Below are 20739 nucleotides of genomic sequence, written 5' to 3'. Positions count from 1 at the left end.
TTCCCTCATGCATACCACTGCTATGCCCATACCAGGTTGAGGATGGGTGGAATTGCTATTCCAGTGAGTTATATTGTGCTCTGTACACTAAAGGAACCAAATTTCATGTTAAAGGGAAATATGTAGCATCAATTTTGATATGAGTTGGGCTTATATAGAAAATGTGTATAAACACTTTCTGAACTCCAGAAATAAATATGAATGTTTTTACACATACATACCCAATTCCATAGATTGAAAGGAACCCATAATAATCTGTCTGTGTGCTCTCCAAGACCAGTTCCCCACCCACAGGCTCACAATGTAATGCAACCCCTCCCTTTCCTTGTTCCATTGTGAAGTAATGAACTCAGAGATTTCAATGTTATACTCTGCCTCGTTGTACTTCTCCTCAGCTCTCTAAGCTCAGCTTGTCCCCACACTTCCTGGTTCCAGAGAACAAACTCCTAGCTCCTAGGACAGGTAACAACTAATGACTTTTCATCCTGAGTGAACATAGCCCTGGCTGTTCTGTTGAGCTTTCTGGGAGAGACATACCTTCCTGTTACAGCTTTTACCAATTCAGTTTCACACAACATATAAGAAAAGGGTCATTTTATAAACTAGAAAACTCAATTTTTAAGAGGAAATAAAACTTAAATTTTTCGAGATGTATTATACCCCGATGCTTCAAAAAGGCCGAATGTGAAAATCCACTATCTCAGACCTGTCGAGGTCCTGTATAAGTCAATGGGAGAGGCACCTATCTCAATATGAAGTTTACTTGATCTGCACTGGGTTTAGCCCGAAAATTCTACTTTTTGGGTTGTTGCCGGGCAAAAACTTGAAAAAACATTGAGCAATTTGGGAGAAAAGCCTGAAAAATTCAAGCAATTTGAGTTTTCAATAGATTTTATCACATTTTTCAGCTATCCAATTAAATTGAGTTTTTTATTAATAAAATAAAAAAAAAACAAGCTAAAATCGGGAATGGGAATTTGGTCTTGGTTTTTTTAATAAAATATGAGATAAATTTGGATTTTAGTAAATAACCCCCTTTGAGTCTGCAGTATAGAGTGCAAAGAGGTGCGGCTGCCAGCCAATTGAAAGCTGCCAGGTGCATCTTTTATCTGCTATATAAGGTGCATGCATGTGTATGTGACTCATGGGCATCAGCATGGGTAGCATTTAGCCAACATAAAAATCCCTCTGGGAGGAACAGACAAATACATATGGTGGAGTAGACACTTTATTCTAAAATGTGCAATAAAAACAACTCCCTGTGAAGGTACTGTAATACATTTATGTGCACGCACGTGTACTACTGCACGCATGTATTGGTTGCTAATGAATATTTCTTATTTCCTTAAAGTTTCTGAGATTAAAGATGTGTTTATATTATTTGTAGATTGAAAACTTCAATCCATCCCCCCCCAAGGCTGCACGACATCCAGAACAATTTATTCCATTTTGTTATATCTAAGCTCTGCCATCATTCCTTTTATTCTTTTCTAGACTGAATTTTTAGAACAGATGCTCCACTATTGATTGAGGTCAAGGTAGATTCGATAAAAGTCTGGCAAGGCAGCCAGTGCTGTGTGGAAGAAAGACAGTAGGCTGTATCCGTTGTCTTACATGAGTTCCTTTATCTTATCATCCCTACATACACTCGTGAAAAAGACTAATCTCAAGAATTCCCTATGTACTTTCATTTAAGACATACAATTGTTTCTTTTTGTAGCATATAATACAGGGAAACGACTGCAAACATCCGAAGCTAAGTCCTCTACAATCACGAAATATGCTTTTACCTGCATCAGCAATTTACATCTAAGCCTTTTTTTCAAAAAGCGTGACCGAGTAGATTGTATTATGTCTGATAACACTGTGAAAATGCTGATGCTGAATAAATAAAAAATTAATAAGAAATGCATTACCTATTGAGTAGCGCAACAAGCAATCTTTTTAAAGTTATACACATTCCTGTTAAAATCAGAAATTTGTCTAAATTTGCAAAAACCCTCTGCTAACATTCGCCCACAAGCGCTGTCTCTGCTGGCTCCCCTTTGCGGTTGCTAGCAGTTGAGTGCTCGGCGACGGACATGGGTTGCCTAGCAACGGTACAACACCGCTCACTGTGGGTTTGTGGTGCATTTCCAGCCCATCTATACAGGGCATAGGAAGGGTAGCTCGCTACACATCAAAATAATGTGACAGAGTGGGGTAACAGTAGGACGCACCCTGTGTATAAGCAGAACTCTCCCATACAAAGGGGCATACCTAACATGGATAACAACATTTGCCTTTGTATCCACATGTATATACTGCTTTGCATAACAAACGATGAGTGACAGGCATCGTATACAGGTGTCTTGGAGCCATTTTTTACCCTATTTAAACCCCCAAACACTTGTGCACTGCTTTTCTTTCCCTGACGAAGGCTTCTGTGCGGAGCCAAAACGTTGGATCACCAATAAATCTCCACTTTCATTTGAATTATTGACTTGATGTATTTCCTTGGAGTGCTGTCAATCCCTGCATTTTGTCTATATATATATATATATATATATATATATATATATATATATATATATATATATATATATATATATATACAAAGTAGACAAGGAAAAAGGCAGCACTCATTATATCAAAAAGTAAAAAAAGTGTATTTAAGATCAAAGTTCATTACATGACCTGTTAGTGGCAGAACATCTCTCCGCCTGCCATGTTTCGGGCCTGCAGCGTGCCCTTTCTCAAGCATAGTCAGGGTGAACTGCCTTTCGCTGGCTAGACTCTAAATCGCTGGCGGGATGGCACTCCAAACCGATTCGTTTTCCGAAGTCGCCCTGAAGTTTCCTCATGAGGCAAAATTTTTGCTTGGACAATTGTGGTCTGAATACACTGTTGCAGAGATGACTAAACCCCATAAACCATGACTTAATTGCTTCATAACAGGAAGTTTGGCTGCACTTCTCTATGCCAACACAAAAGCAACTTTTTTTTTTAATATTATAAGTGCATAAGAAAACACAGACCTATAGCTTATTGTATACAAATGTAAATTTTGGTGATGAAAGTGTCCCTTTAACCATTTGCTTACTTTGCAAGCACAAAATTGCTTCTAAGGCCTATGCCAGACAGGGCATTTTGACTGTCAATATAAAAAGTGGTCAAATTATAGCTATCTGCCTCCATCCAAGTGAGTGTATCTGAGCAATCGTCTGTTTGTCACCACTGCATCTACCTGAAAATGTGGAAGCATGTAGGCCATATATTAGTATTGGTATTGTATTGGATAGTATTGGAAGTGGTAACTGGCAGATGGACTGGTTTTCACATATTTTAGGAATTCTCATAGTTTTTGCCTTTATTTTAAAAATGTGTGATTTGAGATTTGGCTCAAGAGGAAAGGGTCCTACAACCAGGCTATAAGGTTTGCTGGGAAAACAATCAGCCAGCAGTTTAGTGAATAATTTAGATAAAATATTGTACAGCCTCCAAATTAGCAGATGGACTGTGGATTCCCACATTTTTGTATCATACTATATATGTGGCTTTGTCTTGTGCAACACAAGGACTGTAGCAATCAGACGAGATTTAGGTTCATTGTCCAGTGATTGCTGCGTCTAGAAAAATGTTTGCATTTCACAGAAAGTTCACATTCACAGCTTCAGTAATTGGTGAGTCCTAAGAATGAATATTTTATCACTGAATTAAACAATACAAAGCCAGTTTGCTCATTAATAAATGTGCCGTTTAATGTGCCATAGTGCTTTAGGGTTTTAGGAAAATAAACCGGGGCTTATTTACTAGGCACAGCTACACTTGTGCAGTAACACTCATAATTTAATTTTTCCACCCGCTTCCCCGCAGCCACGCTTGATGTAGTGTACTGCTCTCCGACTTAATTCCAATAGGATGAAGACAAATCATATCAGACCATGGCCCTGCCCCTTCACCTGCTGTCACTTCCTCTCTGTCTATCTGAATTACAAGTAATGTTTTGTATATAAATCATAATAGAAATTGATAAATAAAAAATGACAGCAATAATGAACATCATATCACCATGTTTAGGAACTTTTATATATTGTGCACTGTTACTGTAAATAGTTAGTATTCTCTTTCTTTTAAGCAACATGCATCTTTGAAACTATGCACATTTCTTGATGTAACCTTGGTTCTTCCTTTAGCACTTTGCATACAATTAACAAAATCTCATTGCTCTGGAATAATTGTCTTGCCATCTGCCTGTACCAAGCCATCTGGCTTGGTTTTATTATTTCACTCTCAAGACACCAAATATGTCATTGTTTCCATGGGCTAGGTTTAGCTTTCTGAATGACAACCAATCTAGCTTTCAGTATATGACTGTCCATTGTGTGCAATTTGAGGTCATATATATGGGCATGCCCTTGGGTCCTTTCCTTTAATATGATGATGTTGCAATTATTTGGTTCTAATGAGAGATATTATTAAGCAAATATAAGTTTTGTGAACATAGAAAGGTATTTAGTGATTTAGAAAACAGAAAAATAATTGTGGATTTCATACCATAGTATGTAATAAAACTTCTTAAAAAGTTACTTTGCTGCAAAAATACACACACACCACCATCAAGAATATAGGCAATGACAAATTGTAATGTAGCAACTGTCTAACTAGGGGGCACATTTATTTAGCTCGAGTGAAGGAATAGAATAAAAAAAACTTTGAATTTCGAATGATTTTTTTGGCTACTTCGACCATCGAATTGGCTACTTCGACCTTCGACTACGACTTCGAAATCGAACGATTCGAACTAAAAATCGTTTGAATATTCGACCATTCGATAATCGAAGTACTGTCTCTTTAAAAAAAACTTCGACCCCCTACTTCGCCACCTAAAACCTACCGAGGTGCAATGCAATGAAGGTCCCCATAGGCTTTCTAATGTTTTTTTGATCGAAGAAAAATCGTTCGATCGATGGATTAAAATCCTTTGAATCGAACGATTCGATGGATTTAATCGTTCGTTCGATTTTTCGTACGATCGTTCGATCAAACTATTTGCGGTAAATCCTTCGACTTCGATATTCGAAGTCGAAGGATTTACATTCGGCAGTCGAATATGGAGGGTTAATTAACCCTCCATATTCGACCATATGTAAATCTGCCCCTAGGTGTTACTAGGCCTCGCAGCAAATTAATTCTTGAGGCCCTCAAAATAGGGTCGGACTGGGCCGGCAGGACTCAGAAATAAACCCTGGTGGGCCCCTGCTCTTTTGGGCACCGCCAGCCCAGACCCACTCTCTGTACTGCCTCTTACCTCCCTGACCCCTGTTGTGATGTGTACGTGTGGGGGGGGGGCGCGATTTAAGGCTGTGATGGGGCCATGGAGGGGATTTTGTGGCTGGGGGCCTGGGGGATGGTGTGGGGGGCCACTGAGGCTGCAGACCCCCAGTCCAACGCTGCCTCAACATATACAGAGGTTGTCCTGATTTACCGATATATATTGAAATTGCTCCTTAATTAGGGCCGCTTGGGCCCCCCTATACTTCCTGGGCCCTCCTGCAGACAGAGTGTGCTTCCTTTGTAGCTACACCCCTGTCTATAGTGATTTCTTAACTTAGCAATTTTTCTTTTTTTTACCTTCCCTCAATTCTGTATTTGAGGTAACTGCATGTACAGCTTGCTATGCTTGTAATTTGGGATATAGGTGAGAAGGTGACAACAGAATAAAAACCAATGCACTCCATTCTGTACAATGGAAGTGTGTTTTCAGCATTTAAGCTAGTTGTTAATCAAGTGTCCTTTTTAAAGGTGGTTGAGTCTTCTGGATTTTTTTTTATCATGACAAAACTTGATTGTGATGCACTCATTCACAATTTTTAATAGATACAAAAATCAATATAAAACACAATTGCAGCAAAAGAATAAGAACTTGATCTGTAATCAATATGACACGTAGAGTGCAAATGATTGGATGCTTCAGGGAGAATATTTTCCTCAGCTATATTCTGTTCACTGATCTCATATTTATTTCATAAAAACTTTACTGAAGTCATAAAATCTTCCTCTCTGAAACATAATTTGAATTACTTTGAATCTTTACAATTTGCCTTTACATGTATAGTTTACAAACAGCTACATTCTGACATAATTATATTAAAAGTGGATTGTATCTCCCTCTAAAGCATTATTTTGTCTGCAGTTTTATTTATAAATATGTTGCATTATAAATATACACCATATAAACCATTAATTGTAAATTTAATGCAAGACTTGGTTTTTGGATTTTGAGAGGTTTTCAAAATCTAAACAAATTGCACAGCAAATAGACAGATGAATAAAAGGAGCAAGCTACTTGTTTTAAAATAGCTAAATATTTTCATTATTATAATGTGCTAATCATGCATTTTTTTTCTTTTTCATTGATAGGTTGACAGAACAGAAATCATTAGAACCTGCATAAACCCAATCTTTTCAAAAGTTTTTACAGTGGATTTTTATTTTGAAGAAGTTCAGCGTTTGCGATTCGAAGTACATGATATCAGCAGCAATCACAACGGCCTGAAAGACGCAGATTTCTTGGGTGGTATGGAGTGCACTTTGGGGCAAGTAAGTGGATTGACTACTGTCTTGTGCTTCCAGTATTGGTTTGTGTTAGCCATGTTTTGAATTGTTTGCTGTAGTTTAGAGGACTGGCTAAATCTGCCATTGATTTTTGCCCCATACATTGGGGGAGGGTATTTACTAAGACTCAAACTAACTTCTAATTCAAGTGTCAGAATCTTAAAAAAGTTGCATTGTTTGCATTGTTACACAATTTTTCGTGATTTTTCCGTCACCAATTTTTTAAATATAAATTAGGTAAGGTGTAGGTGGTTACACATAGGGTTAACAAATATATTAACAAATATGTGCATAAATTAAAAAACAAAAACAATAATATCACATGTAAAAAAATAAGAAACTGCAGTAAATAGGGTAGCCACCTTTTCTGGAAAAAAATACCAGCCTTCCTATACTGTATATATCTTTTTTCCTTATTAATAACGTTGGGATCAACTATCATTTTTAATGGCCAGGCTGGTAAAATACCGGCCAGGTGGCAACCCTAATAGTAAATCACATAGCTTCTTGTGCCGAATACTTCAATTGAAAATATATGAGTGTTACCAAAACCCCTACTCAAACCTCTTTAACAATTTTTTTTATCCTTTTTGGCCAATAAGACCTTTAAAGTAACTATTCAACATGGCTATAGTAAATCATATTTTAATATTTAACTTTTAATCAAGACATTAGACAAGCCATTCAAGACATTTCTTTACACACAGTTCTTTATTTATTTCCCAGATTTACCTTAGTCTTTCTGCAGGCATTCTTTACTGCTGCCCTGTCAGTCCCCATACCAGCTGATGTGAGTCTGGCTTCAGGACAATGGATAAGTAAGGAGTAAGCAGCTCTTCCTGATACCTTTCCTGAAGGATTCAGGAGCTTCATGTATTTCAGGCTAATAGCATGTGTGGTAGAGTAACCTGTTTTTAGAAAAAACCTGTGCCAAGGTTCTGAAAATGTTTGCTATTTAGATTAAGGGGGTTATTTATTAAATTGTGAATGGTAAAATTTTTTCAAGATTTATTATACCCCCAAGCTGCAAAAAGTCTGAATCCAAAAATACTCCATCTTCAATCTGTTGAGGTCCTGTAGAAGTCAATAGCAGAAGTCCTATTTGCAATTTGAAGATATTATTGTCTGCGCTGGGTTTCATACGATAATCTAAACATTTCAGGCTTTTCACAAAAAATTCAGACTTTTGAGGCATTAAATCCAAAAAAATTAGATTTTTCGTGCAACAATCTGAAAAAGGTGATCCGATTTTTTTTGTGTTTTTTTTATGGTAAATAATGGTAAATCATAGATTCTAGTTTGGTCGTATTTGTTTAATTAAAGGCCTAGAATAACCAGACAGACTGCTCTGAGTGCAAATTTATTTAAATGCAGTCTGCGCAAGCCTGCAACATATATTTATTATAACCATCTGTGCATTTTCAATTGATTTGCTAACCTTAATTCAGGTTTTTAAGCTCTCCTTAATGTGATGAGAAAGTAAATATGTGGTCTAATACACAAAAAGTATAAGCTTTGTGCACAAAGGTAGGAAGCATTTGACCCTTCTCCATCCTTCCCTGTAATGTATGTATAATAATAGATCAGTTGTCAGGCAAGTGAACTATGTAGGGATCCTTACATTTTAAAAGGGGTATTAACCTTCCAACACTTTTTCAGTTCAGTTGGTTTCAGATAGTTCACCAGAAATAAAGACTTTTTCCAATTACTTTCTATTTTCTATGTGTGACCTTTCTTCTAATATTGAAGTGTAAAGCAAATTTTTCACCATTCTAAAGCAGCTCTGGGAAGGTGGGTCACAGAGTCTCTAAACTGTTCTAAATTGATACATTTAGGGGTCGAATTTTCGAATCGAAAAAAATGCGAAATTCTAATTAAAAAAGAACAACCGAAATTAAGTAGAAGATTTTTTTTGTCGAATAGGTCCATTTTCGATTAAATTGGTCCATATTCGGCCGAATTCGAATCATTCAAATCAAAGTAATAGTGCATTTGTGCATTCCCCAAAAAAACTTTGATTTTTCAGAGTCCACCGATTGACTCCAAATAGGTTCTAGGAGGTCCCCCATAGGCTAAAACAGCAATTCGGCAGGTTTTAGATGGGGAATGGTCGAAGTCCAATTTTTAATGAGACAGTATATGATAAATTTCGATATTCGAATTTTCAGTTGAGTTGGTTTTTTTTCAAATTCGAATTGAATTTGGAATATTCCCTAGTGGAAGTACACTTGAAATAGCTTGAAATTCAAATTTTTTTCATTTGAAAATTCCCCTCGACCTTTGATAAATCTGTCCCTTAGATTTAACAAGCCAAAGTGAAGATTCTAATTTCTAATTGAAAAATTCAAATTTTGGTGTTTATTTCAGTGTAATTCGACTAGGGAATAGTTAAAATTCTATTTGAGTTTTTTAAAAAAATTCAAATTCAAATTTTGAAATTTATCATGTACTGGCCCTTTAAGAATTCAAATTCGACTATTCACCACTTTAATCCTGCCGAATTGCTGTTTTAGCCTATGGGGGACCTCCTAGAACCTATTTGGAGTCAATTGGGGAAAAACTTCTAATCAAATTCAATCAAATGCACTATTACTTCGATTTGAATGATTCGAATTTGGCCAAATATGGACCAATTTAATCGAAAATGGACCTATTCGACAAAAAAAACTTCAAAGTTGTCTGGTGGCATCCTGAAAATTTTGTTTTTTTGTTGTTGAAAAAACTTGAATTGAATTCAATTTCGATTCAAATTCGATTTCAATTCAAATTCAGTTTGAGTTTGTGGGTCGATCCCATACACCCGAATTGAAAAAATTAGATTTTTTTAAAAAAAAAAAAATTTTGATTGATCGTTTTTAACTGGAAAATTTAGTTTAAAACTCCCATAAACTCTAAATTCGACCCTTGATAAATCTGCCCCTTAGTTGATACATTTGTTATCTTTAGTCCTGCTGAGCAGTATGCCTAGGTTTCATTAAAGGTAGCTGCTGAGAAATGTATCAACTAAATGTTGAAAAATTGTTACTGAGCTTCCAGACTGAAACACTAGAGACACGAACATTCAACTTTAAACATAGATTTTGGAAAAATGTTAAAAAATTGCAAAGCAATGGAAAAAAGTCTTTATTTCTGGAGAACAATCTGAAACCAACTCAACTGAAAAAGTGTTTCGAAGGTGGACAACCCCTTAAAGCTAAAAACTAAAACTTAGACCTATCACCCATTAACATTAAAGTGCCAATAATTGTTTTAAAATCCTCTAGCATGAAAAGGTTAATTTCTTCAGTCAGTGGTCCCTCCTTGTACACAAATCAACCCCTTAATCTGCCTTCATTGCAAAAAATATTCAAATCCCACTACTTGTGTCTCCTACTAGTGATGGGTAGTGATGGGCGAATTTATTCGCCAGGCGCGAATTCGCGGCGAATTTGCGCGATTCGCCGCCATCGAATAGATTCGCAAAACGCCCGCAAAAATTTGCGGCAAAAATTCGCCGGCGTAAAAAAAAATTATTTTCAAAAAACCGGGCGCTGGCGTCAAAAACGGGGCCGGCGTCAAAAACGGGCGCCGGCGTAAAAAAAACGGGCGCCGGCGTCAAAAACGAGACGCCGGCGCCGTTTTGAGAATTTTTCGCCGTTTCGCGAATTTCGCTAATTTTTCGGCAAAGCAAAACGCCGCAAATTCGCCCATCACTAGTAGTCGCGAATTTTGACTCCGGCAAATTGTTTTGATGCCGGCGACATTTGATGCACATTAAAGTCAATGGGCGCCCATTTAATCGTTGGCAGCGTTGGAACTGTCGCCGGCATCAAAACATTTTTAATGCCGGCGAATTTTCACGGTAAATTCACAAATTTATTCATCACTATCTCCTACAACACAACAGAATCAGATATGAAGAAGGCTCACCTTTTGATTGACTGGAAGGATATTGAGGTTATTAAACTAAAAAGCTATAAATAAGTTCAGTTTTGATTTACTTTACTACTCTCCAAGCCTAGCAATATGCATGTCCATTGGAGCCCAAACTCCACAATTACTGATACCAGGCAAAAATGTTTTGTTGATAAATAATTAAATCTGTTTTTTGTCTTTATATCTTTACAGATTGTGTCACAAAGGAAATTGTCAAAATCCTTATTAAAACATGGCAATACAGCTGGAAAATCATCTATAACGGTATGTTAAATCACACCAAGAATATTTTAATATACCACTCAGCTTAATCAGGTTAAGCTCAGGAAAACATGAAATGATGATAAATTAATAGATTTATATATTATATATATATTTACCTGTAATTATATGAAAAAGTAATTTGTTGGTCCATTAAAGGTGAACAAAATCCACCCTAACCATAGACCTCTTCCACTGGCCTCCCTACATGTTCCCAAACATTGCTGTTAAAAGTGTCTCTATTTTTGTAAAAGTGATAAAAATGCAGAGTTACCCAGCAGGGTTGGCAAGCACAATCTTGCAACACTTCGGATCCTCTTGTGTCAGTTCACCGACACTGAACATTGTCAGTATAGGGGACTTAGTAAAGCGGATAGGGGAATCTGACAGATTGCTACAACTGCTGTATCCCTGGTGCTAGGGTTTGGCACATGGTTGATCAGGTAGACAAATGATTAGGTGGGTCTGGGCATGACCCAACTACCTTGGTACATAATGGTTTTAATAACACAAATAATGGACCTTAAAGAGTGAGTACAGGGATCTAGGATCTAAGCTTAAGGAAAGATTTTCCTAAATTTTTATAAAATTGTTTACCTGTGCCACTTGTATTTTTAGGAAAAGAACGACAGCTTAAATGTGTGACTTAAGTCTTGGTGTAGTAAAGATGGATTTGGGCTCCTAGAGCACTGGGCTGATTTTTCCTTTCAGTACAATTTGTATAGCTATGGTGGTTTGCACCACAATGGAAGGGAGTCCACTGTGCTAGAAGAAAGAATGGCTAAGAAGCTGGGGAAATGTTTAAATTTGGCAAGGGGGGGTGTGAGTGAGTTACAGGGGAAACTTATGGGGAAGCACGTGTAGATATGGCAGTGGGGTTAGAAAGGGCTAACAGGGGAGGAATGAGGGGGGCACATAGCATACATGTAATTATTATTAACATGTATTTTTATAGTTTGTAAGTCAAAGTGGAAGAGTTAATAGCATGTACAGAAAAGTATGATATCATTGGTATTACAGACTGGTGGGATGAAACATGTGGTTGGGCTGTGGATTAGGAGGGACAGAGGAATTTAAAAAGGTGGAAGTTTTTGTTTTTAGGCAAATGCCCCATGGGAGTTAATTCTTAGCCTGATGAAAAATGCAGGCCAAGAATCAACCCCTGGCATCAGTTTACTTCCTTGCCTGCACCACATGTGCCTGTACCAGGGACGAATTCTGATGCCAGGGTAGAGGCTAATTCTCACCCCTCGTTTTTCTGCAGGACGAGAGTCAGCACCATGTGGGATTAGCCGTTGTGAAAGCCAAAATATAAGACATGCACTAAAAAAATGACCAAGGCTTTTTCTAGGTGTGTGGAGGCCCTATAAGTAGAGATTTCTGATGCATTTTAGGTTACTAAGAAAACTATCATTGGTATAAACTAGAGACTACAGTAGATTGTATCATTTCATCGTACTTTGATGTCTGAATTGCAAGTAGTTGTGCAGGAGGCGCAAACTACTTTGCAGATACAAAAAAACCACCTGCATTAAGAGCAGATATATCAAAATTCGATGATTATTCTTACAAAACTGACATGTGAGATGTGTCAAGGAATATTTCTCACCGTTTTCTATTCTTGGGTATTTATCACATGGTGCTTGAATATACTCAAGAGAATGCCCAAAATTGCAATTTTAAGCATTTTAAGCAGTATTAAAGAACATGAACTTGGTACAGGTATCAGACTTTTTATCCAGAATGCTCGGGACTTGGTGTTTTCTGGATAACGGATCTTTCCTAATTTGGATCTTCATACCTTAAGTCTACTACAAAATCATGTAAACATTACATTACATAGGCTGGTTTTGCTTCCATTAAGGATTAATTATATCTTAGTTTGTACTGGGAAATCTTAATATATCTTAATATAATATTTATAAATATATAAATTATATCTTAATGTACTGGGAAATCATTTTTTAATAAAATGGAGTCTATGGGAGACAGCCGTTCTGAAATTTGGAGCTTTCTGGATAACACGTTTCCGGATAAGGGATCAATTTAAAGCTGTTACAAATTGAAGGGGATTATTTACTCAATTGTATCTAACTTTTTTATTAAACCAACCTCGACCAAACTCCCATCCACAAATTTTATCTTATTTATCAATAAAATAACTCAAAAAAGTAGGGTCAGGAAAAAACTCGATAACTCGATTATTTTCAGGTTATCACCTGAAAACCACTAATTTTTTTCAGATTATCGGATGAAACCCAGCGCAGGTCACGGGGCCACTGTATTTTCAAATTGTAAAAGAGACCTCTCCCATTGTCTTACAGAGTTGGACTGGGGGCCTGGGGGCCCATCAGGGCTGCTGTCTCAGGGCTCCGCCCCCCCAGTGACACACCACACGTGCGCTCACACACGCACTGTGTCTTTTTGCGCCCACCCCTTCACAGCAGGAATAAGTACAGGCTGCGGATCTGGGCCGGTGGGGCCCACAAAATCCGGGGGCCCACCGGGTTTTTTCCCGGGGTCCCACTGACCCAGTCTGACCCTGTTGACTTATACATGACTTTGATTTTAGTTTTTGCCAAAAAAAAACCCTGAATTTGTGGGTGTTTTTTTAAAAAAAATTGTTTGAGGTTTATTGAAGCTCGATCAAAAAGGCAGAATCCGAAAACCCGCCATTTCAGACCTGCTGAGGTTTTGTATAAGTCAATGGCAGAGGTCGATCTGGAATTTCAATGGAATTTGCTGACAATCTGATCTTTTCGGGAAAAAATCCGAAAAATCTAGCAATTCAGGTTTTTGGGTTTTATCGGTTTTTACACGAACCGATTAAATCAAGCTTTTTTAATAATAAATCAGGTAAAGTCGGGTATAAGAGTTTGGTCATGTTTTTTTTATTTAAAAAATGAGATCAATTTGGATTTTAGTAAATACTCCCCTCTGAGTTAAGATAGTTATTTATTTAAAAAATTTATTTTAATTTTTTATCAAGGTGATTCACTATTTTTTGTACCTTTTATTCAGGTCATTGCTGAAGAACTGTCTGGAAATGATGACTATGTGGAGCTATCTTTTAGTGCACGGAAATTAGATGACAAGGTAAAATGCTGTCTATTAATCTAATTAACATGTAATAAAGGCCTATGACTATGATCTAATAACATTTTTGCTTTGGGCTATTTTTATCCTCTCTCGGTGTTAGAAAATAATCAACCAGGGTCACTTATTTAATATAAAATAATTAAAAAAGCAAACACCAGGAAGTGCAATTGAAATGAATTAGTTTCATTATTTTGGGTTATTCGTTTTATAAATGCAGCAGATAAGAAAATAAAAAACAATTTAAAAGGAATTTATTTGCTCAAAATACTGCCCAGTCGAAGGAATCTTTTTTATCCTTGCTGACTTTTTATGCATTAAAAAACAAACATAAAATATACAAATATATAAATGGGGCAGAATTTATTGATGCATATGGTACACTTTGTGAACATCAATAATTTCATGGAAAAGGGTTGCTGTGCTGTGTCAAATGCTTCCATCATCTATCCATAGCCATTGCTTGGTTGCACCACCTACTTCCACTGCTGTACACTGCTTTAAGCTTTTTACTAGGGATGCACCGAACTAGTAACTAGTAACTAGTAAATCCACATTTTGAATTCGGCCGAACCCCCAAATCCTTTGCGAAAAATTCCTCTGAATACCGAACCGAATCAAATCCTAATTTGCAAATTTGGATGGGAAGGGGTTTTTACTTCCTTGTTTTGTAACAAAAAGTCACACTATTTCCCTCCCGCCACTAATTTGCATATGCAAATTTGGATTCGGTTCGGCCGGGCAGAAGGATTTGGCCGAATCCTGCTGAAAAAGGACGAATCCTGGCCGAATCCCAAACTGAATCGGATTTGGTGCATCCCTAATTTTTACTCTTGCTTCTCCTTACCTCTGTATTTAAATTTCTTTCCTAAATTCCTCTTTAGATGCTATAAATTGCAGCACTTACTAAACTGTTATTTGTAAGTTATCTACCAATTTATATTGAAACCTGTTTGAATCAGCAACCTCTTTTTTTCCACCAATTGTGTTGGAATTTCATGCATTTTCTGGTTGCTAAGGTCCAATTTTCTATAGAAACCAGCTGATTGAATGAGTCTGGAAGATGAATAGGTAAGGGCCTGAATAAGATATGTGATAACAAGCAATACTAACAATAGAACTGTAGCCTCACAGTAACAATTTTTCTACTGTGGTCAGTGCCCCCAGTTTGACCTCCATTATAATAATTCATTATAATATAGTGAATAAATTAATGGATTAATATAGTTTTCAATTATAGCAATACAAAAGTCTAGAGCAGCGCTAATTTTTGAACAAATACAAAAGTACAAAGACAAACAGCTCCACTTTGGCCTCACAGTTTGAGAAATACTGATTTAGATTCCCTCTAGGTTCTCCATGTTATTTTTTAAATTCCCAGGACTTAATCAGTAGCAATGCAGCTATAAGCATTCATTAGTGTCAATGTACACTTTTATGCCTACGCTGCAACAATATCTAATAAGGCTGACAGATACTCAAATCATTTGTTAAAGTCAGAGCTAGTGATGGGCGAATAAATTCGCCAGGTGTGAATTTGCTGCAAATTTCTGTGTTTCGCCACCAGAGAATAAATTTGCGAACTGCAGCGAAAATTCGGCATTGAAAAATCCACTCCACCCTTAGTACCTATTGACTATTGATTTTAGTAGTGATTTTTGTTCATGTCACAGAATATTTAACATATGAAAAAATGTAAGATAAATGGGAACTGTCACCCAGACATAAAAAGCAGTACAGGTATGGGACCTGGGGTTTTCCGGATAACGGATTTTTAAGTATTTGGATCTTCATAGAAAATCAAGTACACATTGAATAAATCCAATAGTCTGGTTTTGCATCCAATTAGGATTAATTATATCTTAATTTGGATCAAGTACAAGGTCTTGTATTATTATTATTATTATTATTATTATTATTATTATTATAGAGAAAAAGGATTTTTTTTAAAAAAAAATCTGTATTATTTGGATGAAATGGAGTCTATGGGAGATGGTCATTCTATAATTCAGAGCTTTCTGGATAACAGGTTTCCGGATAATGAAATATGAAACGTAAATTATTTTTTTCATTAAAGGAGCCATACCTGTTAAGACTTTTTTATAAATATCAGTAGTCAATCATTTATTGTCTTCCCAGCCTTTATGCCTGAGACGCAGCAAGCACTTCCACTTTCATTTATGCACTTCCTAAATGTCACTGCCCTGCAGGAGATACGATAGTTTTTAAATCTTCAGTGCGCCAATCCCTATTGCTTTAGTCCCAATGATGAAAATCTAGTCAATAAAAGGGATGGGGATGACGAATGACAGCGGGCCTATTGGTGCCCGCTATGTAAATCCAGCCCTGGTCGGACTGGGCTGCCAACCCAGACGCGATCCCCACCGAAAAATGTTGCTCCCCCAGATTGTGGCCACATCAGAGAAGTATAAGTTATACAAGAGGGGAGTGGGCAGCGGGTTGCGATGTCAGCTAACGACTGTGGTGGGGAAGGCCTTGAGGTGGCAGCCATGGTGGGCCTAAACACCCCAGTCTGATCCTCTCCGTCTCCCCCTCTCTGTGTATAGTTGTGTAGCCTGTGCATAGTCATGGGCATTAGGTCCTCCTTTCAGGGTTATACATTAGATTTTATGACAAAGCATAGCTTGCCTTGATAACAATGTCCAAAGGTGCCTGCCTCTGCTGGATTCCAAAAGAATGAAGGAGACAAGATTTTAAAAACAGATTGCTAACAAGTTACTCATTGCAACCATAAAAATACAAGTAGCCTTGTATATTACCTACATTAAAGCAAACTGATAAAGTTGTTTATAATCTCAAAAGATAGAGGTATCTTGAAATATCTTGATGGCCACTTTGGCAAGAGCCAAAGTATATTATAATATATGTAATATACATTCTATCATTTCCACTATGATAAGCTAGAATTCTTGGGGATGGTCATCTGGAAATGTTGGATATAATATAATTCACAAAATTTGTGAATAAAAATCCTCTGTTGCAGTGTAATATTTTTCATTAGGCTTTTATTGCATTGTTAATCTTAATTGCGCATTGCAAACCTTTAAGACTTGCTTGAACGTGGAGTAAACTTTTGGAGCAAACTTAACAACTTTATCATTAAGAGGTTTTATCACACACACTGCTCACTATTGCAAACTATAAAATTTGCAATCCCTATCCTGCTGTCTTGTGAGGAGCAAAGTGTTTGCAAAGGCAAAATTGTTCACTTCGCAAACATTTATTCACGAATTGTGAACAATTTTTTGTTTGCGACCCATAAGGATGAGCTCTTAAAACCAATTTAACCCACAGACATGCAAATTGGAGTTAATTAATATAAATGATAGCCATAAGAAATCCAATAATCAAGATATTCAAAATCAATTGTTAAAAAAAACGTTGATATCTGTGCCCATGAATTAAGCTCCTTCTTTAAATCAACTGGGTCAATTTGTGTATTTCATTTATCTTTTCATTATGTCATCCTCCTCTTAAAATGTATTGAACAATTGATTTTTAATAAATTGATTAATGGATTTCTAATGGATGTCGTTTGGGGCTTTGTAAGAAAAAAGAATATTTAACACTTGGTCCACGAGCATGAATTTGCGTTTTCTGTTTTTTTTTTCAATATTAAATTCCTCCCATAAGCTGCTTATCATGTAAATTATTCAGTTTTAATAAAAAGAAAAAAAAACAGTAACAATAACAATAAATAAGAAAACAGTAAGACAAGTGAAACTACTAAGAAAATCAAGTAATAACATTCTGGTAAAACAGAACACATTTGAGTGCAGTCTATTTTTATCCTCTTGCTAATAGAATGGTAGTTGTTCTTTAACAGACCTATAAAATAAAATGTAACACATTACTTAAATATAAGATTGACCACATAACACATTGTACAAAGTGTCAATCCATTATGTTTTATCAGCATTGGCCGAAGTGGGATGAATAGATAGATATCATCTTCTCTATCACTCCATTTAATTCAATGATATTGTATTTCAGGATTTTTTCAGCAAATCTGACCCATTCTTGGAAGCTTTCCGAATGAATGATGATGGCACTCAGCAGCTTGTTCACAGAACCGAGGTATGTGCAACACCCGTGCAACGGTTTTTTTTTCTTCAAAAAGTTTGATATCACACTCCAGACACACACATGAACTGCAACAGGGATTTATTACAAATGGATGGCAATAAAACACCCATTCTATAACTGTGTTGTATAGTTATTAAACTTTCTAGTATATTTGTGCTATAAAGAAAGCACAATTGTAGTTGTACATATCCTTTATTAGATTCCTTCAGGGTTTTTAAGCTGCTTGCTTTCTGCCTTCCTTAACACTTGTCTGAAACAATAGCATTAATAGCATTTCTCAGGCGCTGTAAAAATGCGGGTGGAGAAAAGCAGAGCCACTTGCCTTCCGTCCTGACTTTAGTATGCAATGACATTCGACAGTATCCGCCCGTCAGTGCACATATGGGGCATTGCATTCAAGTGTATCAAAGATTAGCTGATTAACAAACTTGTTTGCCTTAACTGCTGTTGTGTTTTAGAACCTCAACCAGGCACTAACTAGCGATGAAAGCATGGTTAGCTCTACATGCAGTGATATCCTCATTAAATGTTAACGAATGTTATATAAATATATTATATTTACATAAGGTGTAGTTAATCACCAGATGCTCTGATCCTAAGAAGGGGTGACTTTTTGTGGAAAAAAATCATATTTGCTGCCTTGCAGCCTCTGGTGCTGCTGCAAAGAATTTTTTTGCATAGGGAGTCTAGTGTTTATAACTGTAGGCAATAGTACAGCTGCCAAAATACAAAAGAGATGGCCCCCTTACATTAGTAATTTAATATTTGTGCAAGTGCATATATTTTCATAAACAGGGATTTTTAGTTATGAAGGCAAAATAATAAAATTGCCAAGCTACCATACCATGTCAAGGTAAACCCCACATAGTCCTAACTAATTAACTTCTTTCATATGTTTTACAGGCTGGCACCTTTCTGCATGGTTGCCTTTCTTGAAAAAGGGGTTCATAACCAAGTCATTGGTCTCAATCATAGGCTTGAGTCTCCTGTGCCGTTGGTTTTTATAGGAGAGAGATTGCCACTATCAAAATACTGCTTAATCCTCCCCCTTGTGGAAATTATAGGAAATTCATCACACAGACCAACACCCATTTTAAAGGCATAAAACCACCATTAAAGGGATGGGTGTGGTTTTGCAACTACATTTAGACATTTTTTCTGCAGAATAAATATTACATAAAAGCACAAAAAGGGGGGGGGGGGTTGTTGGAGCACTCCAGGGCTAAGTGAAATATAGAAGTGCAATGGAAGTACAAGTGCATAATGTATATCATCAAAACAGGGGTTTTAGTTTCAAAGTTATAATCATAAAATTGCCACAACAAGGTACATTTTAAAACCAGTTGGTGGTCCTAAATATTTACTTCTGGTCATGCATTTCACAAATGCTGGCACCACCCTGTATGGTTGTATTTCTTGAGAAAAGTGTCTCCTGACCAACTGTACAACTGAAAAATATGCATTTTGTTTTGGAAAAAAGTGCTCCTTCTGGCATCACTGGTCTAGATACCCTCGACACTACACTAGAAATGCCAACATCATACACAATGAATACACATGGTCAAGAGAAAGACCTGAGGATACTGTTAGCATACCTATGCCCCCATAATATCAAGGCTTAATAAACCAGACACACAATAATTGCAACAGCTAGCAAAACTGTTTCAAATAAAGACTCATTTACACTTGTCTTGCAGTTTAAATTGCATGGTTTTGCTATATGTTGCAGTTGTTTCTAATATACAGATTAAAATTGGATCACTCATCTTTTAAATCCAATAAGTTTATTGTTTTGTTTTCCTACAAATTGTATTTGCAATGTCTTCTGAAAAGTGTATATGTGGATTATTATATTTAAATGTTTCTCTACAGTACAGGGAGAGGCAAGGCAACTAAATCTGACATTTGATGTTTGATTTGTCTGTTATTGCCCCTTAACATAACTGATAGACTCATCAGGGAGCTTGATATAAGCAGCTCTAGCTGTTAACGCCATCATAAACTCATTGAATGTCACTGCACTGCAGACATCTGCTTTGTATTGGTCCGTACTGTTTTATTGTTCATCATTTTTCATCTGACACAAGCAAATTGTTAAAATGTCAGTGAAACACATCCGCTGCCTCATTCCAAACCAAACTATATATTTGAATAAACTCAGCTTTTCATCCTACTGATAAATGACAGGATCCCATAGCTATATGAACACAGCAATATCATTAAAATGTAAATGAAGTACCGGCATAGAGTGTCCAATTCATTAACAATATGTAGCATCAGCTAGAGGCTTAGCAATGTTCCTATGAACACATGTTGATCTGAGAATGAATTATTTCATTCATGACATCCGCTTATGCACAAATTTTGAGAAATGCAGCTATGAATTCCCTGAAGAACATATATTTTTTTATTCTTGACTGTGTAATATAACATTTTCTATTTGCAAATATTTTCTTTTTTTTTTTGTTTCTTAATGTAAATATATGATTTTAGACTGCATTATAAAGGAAACTTCTCTGTAGCTCTTACTCTCCTTCTAGCAACTTCTGCTGTTGCTCTGCCAATCCCTGTTAGATCTGATGTACTTACAGTAACTATCGGTGCATAGAACTGCTGTGTGAATGATGTACACCAGCTCTATGCATGTTTTTTGAATAAAAGAAGACAACCTACCTTGAGAGTTTTCCTACAAGGGAGATGAAATAAGTAAACTACTTTTGTTATTTAAACTTCCTGACCAATTTACATGGTCATCTGTGTGAT

General features: G+C 36.5%; 1 protein-coding gene across 1 annotated transcript in view; it reads left to right on the top strand.

Annotated features, from left to right (window-relative positions):
* Window positions 1–20739, top strand: part of cpne4.L (copine IV L homeolog) — a 198815-nt gene that overhangs the window by 116029 nt on the left and 62047 nt on the right. Inside the window, exons 3-6 of the mRNA XM_041566046.1 lie at window positions 6403–6582; window positions 10705–10776; window positions 13795–13869; window positions 17884–17967. Of these exons, the coding sequence (XP_041421980.1) occupies window positions 6403–6582; window positions 10705–10776; window positions 13795–13869; window positions 17884–17967 (411 nt within the window). The remainder of the gene's footprint in view (window positions 1–6402; window positions 6583–10704; window positions 10777–13794; window positions 13870–17883; window positions 17968–20739) is intronic.

This window comes from Xenopus laevis, chromosome 6L (assembly GCF_017654675.1).
Source record: "Xenopus laevis strain J_2021 chromosome 6L, Xenopus_laevis_v10.1, whole genome shotgun sequence".
Taxonomy (NCBI): domain Eukaryota; kingdom Metazoa; phylum Chordata; class Amphibia; order Anura; family Pipidae; genus Xenopus; species Xenopus laevis.
The sequence above is the reverse complement of the archived record's forward strand: the minus strand, read 5'-3'. Positions and strand labels throughout refer to the sequence as shown.